The 8,439-nt window shown below is 31.1% G+C and overlaps 1 protein-coding gene across 1 annotated transcript in view; it reads right to left on the bottom strand.

The window, feature by feature from the left end:
- Positions 1 to 4,759: 4,759 nt before the first annotated feature.
- LOC139486753 (uncharacterized) overlaps positions 4,760 to 8,439 on the bottom strand; it is a 128,021-nt gene continuing 124,341 nt past the window's right edge. The window contains exons 63-66 of the mRNA XM_071271690.1: positions 7,900 to 8,085; positions 7,440 to 7,540; positions 5,919 to 6,259; positions 4,760 to 5,253 (exon numbers count right to left, since the gene is read on the bottom strand). Of these exons, the coding sequence (XP_071127791.1) occupies positions 5,069 to 5,253; positions 5,919 to 6,259; positions 7,440 to 7,540; positions 7,900 to 8,085 (813 nt within the window). The 3' untranslated portion in view covers positions 4,760 to 5,068. The remainder of the gene's footprint in view (positions 5,254 to 5,918; positions 6,260 to 7,439; positions 7,541 to 7,899; positions 8,086 to 8,439) is intronic.

Genomic DNA, 8,439 nt, shown 5'->3' with positions numbered 1-8,439 from the left:
TTATTAATTTTTAACCGGATTTTTGTGACAAAAATGTCGGTTATTGGTATATATCTTGGTAATTAAGACATAATTAATCTATACTTCAACGCAAACGCTTACAGCAAAACGGAAGATAAAACCATTTACGAACTTCCTGATAACAGGAACATTTATATTGACATTTCCACACCGTCAAGATAACACCAGAGTCTTGCATAACCCATATCTGCAGGTATTCTGCTATAGTAGATATAATCAACTAACTGAATATGAATACCAGTCTAGCGAAAAAGAATTAACACTAAAATAGTTTTAGTTAAAATTATTGGTTGTGATATTTTTTTGAGAAATTCTTACATCAAGGTCCAACAAATTTCATATAATACTCTTGAAAAATGAATAAATATTTAAAAAAAATTGTAGATAAAAAAAAATCGTTTGTGTTTGTGATTATCAAAAAATTAATTTCTTCCATCTCATCATCATTCATAATGTTGTGACGTGTGGTTTATATTTTGAAAAAGATCAGTGACCATAACGTTATTTTCAGGGTTGTATTACGCGAATTGTTGGTCTTTTGTTTCAAATACTTCCACATTTCTTTTTGATTTTTAAATTGATATATACGTTCTTTATTCTGTTTTCTTTTTGATATCAGGCGACCAGTAAAAAATTACTAAAGGAAATGAAAAAGGATATTTTTATAAATTATAGTTTGGAACAAGAATGATATATGGCGTTGTCAGTTTGTTTACTTATAATGAGTATTTGTTCCCTTTGGTATCTTTTGCTACACTTTAAATCTATATACAGTTGAATACGGATACAGCTTATAATATCTCAAAAAATTTCGTAACACTTTATATCACCTCATTCCAATCAAAACAACATGCACATTCTAATAAGGATATTGTTTTAATGGAAATTACTATTTTAAATGGTTGGAAATAATTAGAGTACATTAAGGAATGTATTTATCTTCCACCTGCGTACCACTGATTCCTTGTTCATTTTTTGTTATATTTCTGGTCTATTTTGTCTTCAACCTTTGTACTAGTATTAGGTTTTTGATATTAAATATTTTGGCCTCAGGTTCTATTGAAGTAATTATTTGTGGACATGCCCCCGGTGCAGTAAAAGTAGTTGCATAATATAATTAATTATGCCTTTTTGGAGATTTCTTTCATTTTACAATTTTTGACAATGAGATTTCTCCAGGAAATGTATTCTAGGTAAAATAAAAGGAGTGCCAAATTGTTAATAACACAATGAACATTAATTTTCTTTTGAATGAGTTAATATTGCTGTATCATGTTCTTAAAATTCTTATTCACATTCTCTTGTATGCAACTTTCTTGTTTTTCTTCACTATTATATAGGTTTTATGATTATCTGACAAACTGTCTTAAAATCAAACTGATATAATGTATTTTGAATGTCACCTTGTGGTAATGAAGTCATGTAGATAACCAATCGTCATATCATATTGTCCTTGCCCCCTTTATTTTGGTGGGTAGAACACAACTCGCTGTGTAACTATCTTTAAGTTAACATATGTTGTGTTAGTTGTATGAAATCTGCTTTGTATCACAGAGGGTGTAAAAGTGTAAGAAAATGTTCACATTTTACGTTCCAGAATGAACTAAAATTCAGTTTTCACCAAAAACAACAGCTGATTCATTAGAGGAAATAGACATACAGTGTATAAACAAACAACAACACAATAATTACAAACGTATGGTTTAGGTAGAATGCCTTTCCAAGTAAGAAAAGACTGTTGTTTCCCATTCGTTCGATTTTGTCATAACTTTTTTGAATATTCTCGGAGTTTGGTATTTTTATTATTTTCCTTTTTTGCATTTTTTACTATATAGTACAACAGATAAGGTAAGGGGAAACAGACATTTCATGAATCAATTTGTTACTAAAACACAATTAACAAAACCTATATTGAGACCTAAAGATTGGTTGCTTGATCAATTCATTGTTTTTTTTTAGATGTTATTCAGTGACAAATGTGACATAAATTTTTACATATTCTGGACATGAAAAAATTACCAGGAATAAAAGAGGGCAGTTAGATAGTGCTGTCAATTAATCCTTGTAAGAAGATTTGATATAAGAGTTCACAAAAAAATTGATAGAGGCACGGTCTCAACAAGTAGACACATTTCAATAGCAATCTTAATCAACCAGAAGGCAGATGCTAATCTAGTGAAATGCTGCTTTATTTCAAAACTCTAGCAATCCTAGTGATTAGGCTTAATAAACAGAAAAACGCAGTTTGAACAAAAATTTAGGGACGACATCAAAAGATCGATGTAGGATAAAAAACTTAAATCAAATAGTTTGGGGGTGGGGGGGGGGGTTAAAATTCTGCAAGTTTTGTATATCTAAAATCGATTTTTACATATATCCCTATTGGTAAATCAATATTTCCCAAATTAAGTTAAGAGGGGGGGTGTGGGGGTCAGTGAAAAAACTATGTGAATTAAGTTTTTTATCCTACATTGAACTTTTGATGTTGTCCCTTATTAACAAAGAATAAAAGATCTAAAATTATATGTTTTAGTGCACAAAGTAAAAAGTAATATATAAACAATTTCTGAAATCACATAACAGGTATACAGTATGTAACATTACCGGGAAATTATAAGAACTCATAGATCATATCCTAGTTAAAAAATATCATGATATATATGTAGTTTTATAGTTTCTTACAATATCGAATCTGTCAATGTCTTACTGTAATTATTGTTTGACTCTTGATGTTTAATGTCAGTTCTATGTCAGTGTTGTCAATGCAACTGCTGGTAAGTGTCCCTGAAGGGCACCAACAGCCAAGTAGTTTATATGGTTGATGTTTCTGCTGGTAAATGTACCTCAAGGGTACCACCAGTCCAGTAGTCAACACTTTTGTGTTAAATTGAAATAGTTTACCTTATATAAAGTTGAATTATACAAAACAGTAAGGTTTCCTATCCCTATGAATGGATTACCTTAGTCCTATTTGACACAACTTTTAAAATTTTCTGTTACAAATTTTAATTGGTCTACCTACAGTTTTCATTTACAACCACAGATGGGTCTGGCTAAATTAAACGATTGCCATGAGTACCAAATTATAAGCCAGCCATATTTGATCTTTTTTAACATAGATATTTCTTATGATTGGAAAATGTTCAATAAATTGTCATTTGACAAAGACACAGTTATAAGCATGATAAGTGACAAGATAGCAAATAATATCTATTTCTATTCAAATTTAAGTTACAGCTCTAAGCTCATATTTTGGTGATAAATTTTAAATATGGGGCATGATCTAGTTGGGACGGAATGACTTAGGACAGATCTACTTGGGGCCTAATCAACATGAAAACATCAGGTATATAATTCAAAATATTAATATATTCATGCCTTTGTTAATAGAATTTTAGGGCTATCATGTGTCCTTTCTGAAGTTGAACCTATTCTTCATGTATTGCACAGAAGTAAAATATATATATATAAACAAAAGATAGTACTAATATCAGTTTCAATAAACATGTAAAGATAAAGTGATTTAATATAAAGGTGATTACAAAGTAAATTATCTATAAGTTTTATAGATTGTTGTAATAAATAGCCATATAAAAAATATCAAATAAGTGTAAAAAATATAAAAATAAATAGTTATCACAGTGACTAAAAAATAACAAGTTAACAATAAATGCAATATTTAACATTATTATCTACTGTTATGAAAATCAAATTGAGCATAGGCAAATATATATATGAAACTATTAAGTGACTATATATCTACAAATTAATAACAAGGAACTCATGTACTAATAATGTTCCCACAAACTTTTATAGCCCACTTTTCAATCATTAAGTGAGATTTGATACCTTTACAGCTATTGGTCTAAACATAGCTTATTTGAACATGCTAATAATTACAAAGTGAGATTTTTGGAACACTCAACACTGCAGCTTTCGATAGTGCTTCTGCGTGTTCAGATTTCAATGATGTAGATAGCCATAACAATAGAGGCAAGAATTATTGATTCTGAGCTATGCATTGCTGCAATAACTTCTTATATTTACAATTGAAGCATTCTAATTTATAAATTAATACAAGAAACAAGATGCCCCTGCTTCCTCTGTCTTTAAATGTACAAAAATGTTAAGCATTATCCTAATCAAATCTTAGGCTTTTATCGTTTGCACAAAACATATCTACTATAGCATTTGTAAAAGAAATAAGCATTTTCAAATCACTGGAGAATAGCATTAGTTATACAACATTGTCATTTCTAGGTTTTAATTATACATGTACCAAAATTCTCGGAGGATCATAAAATTACTGGTGAGCATTTTTTTTTAAGTAGTTCAAGATACGAATTTTGAAAAGATTATGAATGCAAGATGAGAAACTAAGAATACAAGTACAGTTATGACAATATAAACATCTAACAATTACCCTGAAGTATTACTCTTCTTAAACCTTACAGAAAACCAACAAAGAAAACATAAAAACATATTATTGCTTTTTTTTCTGACAATTTTCTGGCTATTTGAAATAATCTAAAACATTTGGTGCACACTTTTAAATAACCAGCTACATGTGCACCACATTTGTATGTTATTTCCTCAAAGACAGAAAAAATATTACAGCCATTCCTTAACTATAGACTTCATTTAAAGGGAGACAATTATCTAAAATTTAAAGTATACAACTAAACTATAGACTTCATTTAAAGGGAGACAATTATCTAAAAATTAAAGTATACAACTATTTCATTCTTACTAGCTAGTTTTATTTCCACTGTATATTAATATTTATCTCTTTTGAATGTGTTTTGGCCTTAATAATCTTTAATTAAAGGAACTTTCATTAGAGGATGCTAATTATGTCTAATAAACAAGTAGGAATATAATTAGTATTTTCTACATTAATCACCTATCATAAAAACACTGAAACAATCAGTTAAATAAGATGTCCAAGTACTCTGTTTTTAAGAGCTCTGTTAAAGAACACTAATTTAAAACATGTAATAAATGATGTTATCAATATCATGAAGTTTCCACTGAAATGTCCATTAATTTACATAACAGAGCATGTACTGGAGCCTTTGACGTCTGCCTGTTTCAGTCCATTTCTGTTTACAGTAGATGCAGGAGCAGGCCTTTGTACAGATGTCTGATTCTGTTCATTTCCATTGATTCTTGATGCTGGAGCAGTCTTCTGAGGTGAGGACCGATTCTGACTCTTATTCTCTGGTTGTTTTTCTAAAAAAAATAAACATAACACAATTATAAATCATAAAATGCCGTCTTAAGGATTTTCACTACTCTATTTGCTTAAAAACGCTTTTATATACATGTATCTTATATAATTTTTATCATGTTAGACAAAAAAACACCTAAAATTGATAAAAATCATCATTAAAGGGCAATAACTCCAATTATGAGTTGTCAGAGGATTTCCTTCATAATTGTAGATCTTGTTTTGCAGATCGTTTTTGCTTATTCAAATTTCTATCTATCTATTATCATTTTTAAGATATAAGACAAAAATACAAAACATTGATAAAAACCTTCATCAAAGAGCAATTACTATAATAAGAAGTTGATTGACAGTTCTGACCATGCAGACTTATTTGCAGAACTTGTCCAGTTGATAGTTTTTGCATTTTAAAGTTCCTCTCTACTGTATTCATTGAAGTTTTCAAGATAATAAAATCATGCAAAAATGAACATACAAATGGTAAACTTAGTCATTCAAGGGCCATAACTCTTATAAGAAGTCCTCTGAAAGTTTTGACATTGATGGACAATTGGTAGAGCTCAACATTCTGCAAATTTCTGCTCCTGTTAGATTTTTTCTCTACTTATAAACTCAATTCAAACAAGAAAACAGCTAAAATTATAAAGTTTGTATCAACTTAAAATACCTTTTTCCTGACCTTTAGGTTTCTCAGCATAATTCTTTTCAGGCTCTTTCTTTCTCTCTTCAACCTTTGGTAAGCTCTCTTTCTTAGCTTCCTTGAGAGCACTGTCTTTTTTAACAAGTCTGGCTTTAGATTGTCTCCTGGCTAGTAAGAAGTCTTCATCTTTCCACTTAAGATAATCCTTGCTTGCTTTTAAGAAGTCTGATAGCATGATATCTTCATCATACAGGACTGTATACCCTGAGCTGTGCATACTGACGGTACCAGGTGGAAGTAGAGTTATACCAGTCCTATCCTGGTGGGTGGTACACAACCAAGATATCTTCCCTGTTTGGAGGTAACATCTGTAATCATAATCATATTTTAACTCCTGAACTATAATATAGATTTATTTATTATTCGAAATTATCATTTTAAAATTTAATTGGAACAGATAAACTACAATTTAAATGTCCAAAGTACAATTTTTAAAGGCTTGTATGCAAATTTTTTGTCAAACCATGTAATCAAAAATAAATAGACAAATGAAAATTTGTACCAAATAAAATCTATGAATCTGACCCACACCATTAAATTCAAGCAATTTCTACAATAGAAACTGAACAAGGTTATCTGTGAGCTATTGTGTACTAATGATGCACCCAATATATTTGTTTGACAAAAAACAATGATCAAGCATGCTTGCAAGCAGGTTTCTACCAAATATTATGAAACTACTGGTAAATAGGCAGTTTCTATTGATAAGAAAGATGAACTAACATATGGGAGACCCATTCCGATGGAAGGATATGGGGGACCCATTCAGGTGGAAGGATATGGGGGACCCATTCAGGTGGAAGGATATGGAAGACCCATTCAGGTTGAAGGATATGGGAGACCCATTCAGGTGGAAGGATATGGGGGACCCATTCAGGTGGAAGGATATGGGAGACCCATTCAGGTGGAAGGATATGGGGGACCAATTCAGGTGGAAGGATATGGAAGACCCATTCAGGTGGAAGGATATGGGGGACCCATTCAGGTGGAAAGATATGGGGGACCCATTCAGGTGGAAGGATATGGGAGACCCATTCAGGTGGAAGGATATGGGGGACCCATTCAGGTGGAAGGATATGGGAGACCCATTCAGGTGGAAGGATATGGGGGACCAATTCAGGTGGAAGGATATGGGGGACCCATTCAGGTGGAAGGATATGGGGGACCCATTCAGGTGGAAGGATATGGGGGAAAGACATAGACAGATTTCCATTGATTGCACTGGTTATTTTTTTGGTCTTATTTTTTCAATGAGACAGGTATTCTTGACCTTTAATCCTAGAAAATTGAAGCTTGTTTTCTAAGCTCTTATAAATTAGAACTCTAAATAATCCAATTTACCTTTTTCATTCTGATCAACTTTGAGACAATAAGAGTCAACCAGTTTGTATTGGAAAAAAAAAATTAAATGAAAACCATAGGGTCTTCATCTTCATTAAATATCAAATCTCTAGTAACAGCTAGCACATAAAAAATCTGAAGTATTACCTGTTAAGTTGGTTTATAAACTGTTCATAGTCATCGTGTTCTGCAACAATTCTATGGATTGTCTTGTAGGCATCACTAAAGTTCTTTGTATCAATACCTTCCTATTGGAAAATAAAATAGGTAAAATTATAAAACTTATATTGAGTTATCATAAATGTATCTTTATGTTGAAATATCCTTTTAAATGACATCCTATATCAAAATGTATTTATATTTGATAACTGTATATTGATTTGAGTTATGATATACATATATACCAAATATAAATATGCTATTGAGAAGCTGGTCAATTATTATATAAAATTAAATCAATTCATTCAAAAGTTGTATATAAGTATAGGTCATCCTTTCTTAAATATTTATATAACTATAGGTATTTTTAGGGACTTTCAGCGAATGTTAATTTAAAATGGGTATGTTTTTTGAAGCAAAATACCTCGTGGTATTATCTGTGTCTTACTTTTCTTATAAAATCCATAAAAAGTTCTCCTTTCAAGGAGGAACTCAAACAATTCATTGAGACCGAGCTTTGTTTCAGTATGGCATATATCCTGGCTAGGTATGGAGCTGTTTCCTTCAGTGTCTTCATGATTTCATCTTTCTTCAAATTTGTCAAACTCAACGGGTTCCCTACAAGATGCCAGCCCTAAAATGGAATACAGATATCTTAACAGCAATAGCTATATTCTAAACTATAGATTGTATATAATGTACACAATATACAAATCAGAACATGATTTCCAATGAGACAACTCTCATACAAAGACCAAATTACATAGAAGGTTATCAACTTTAGGTCACTGTAATCTTCAACAATGAGCAAGGAAACAAATTCAAATGCTAACCATTATAAATGCAATCAATTGTAATATTTTATCAGAAAATCTAATAAACCATATATCCCCCCTTGCATCCTTATCAGCTAAACTAGCTGTGTCGGAACAACACGCATGACCCCACTTAATAAAACTAGAGGCTCTAAAGAGCCTGTGTCGCTCAC

Source organism: Mytilus edulis, chromosome 8 (assembly GCF_963676685.1).
Source record: "Mytilus edulis chromosome 8, xbMytEdul2.2, whole genome shotgun sequence".
Classification (NCBI taxonomy): Eukaryota; Metazoa; Mollusca; class Bivalvia; order Mytilida; family Mytilidae; genus Mytilus; species Mytilus edulis.
This window is presented reverse-complemented; position numbering and strand designations above follow the sequence as displayed.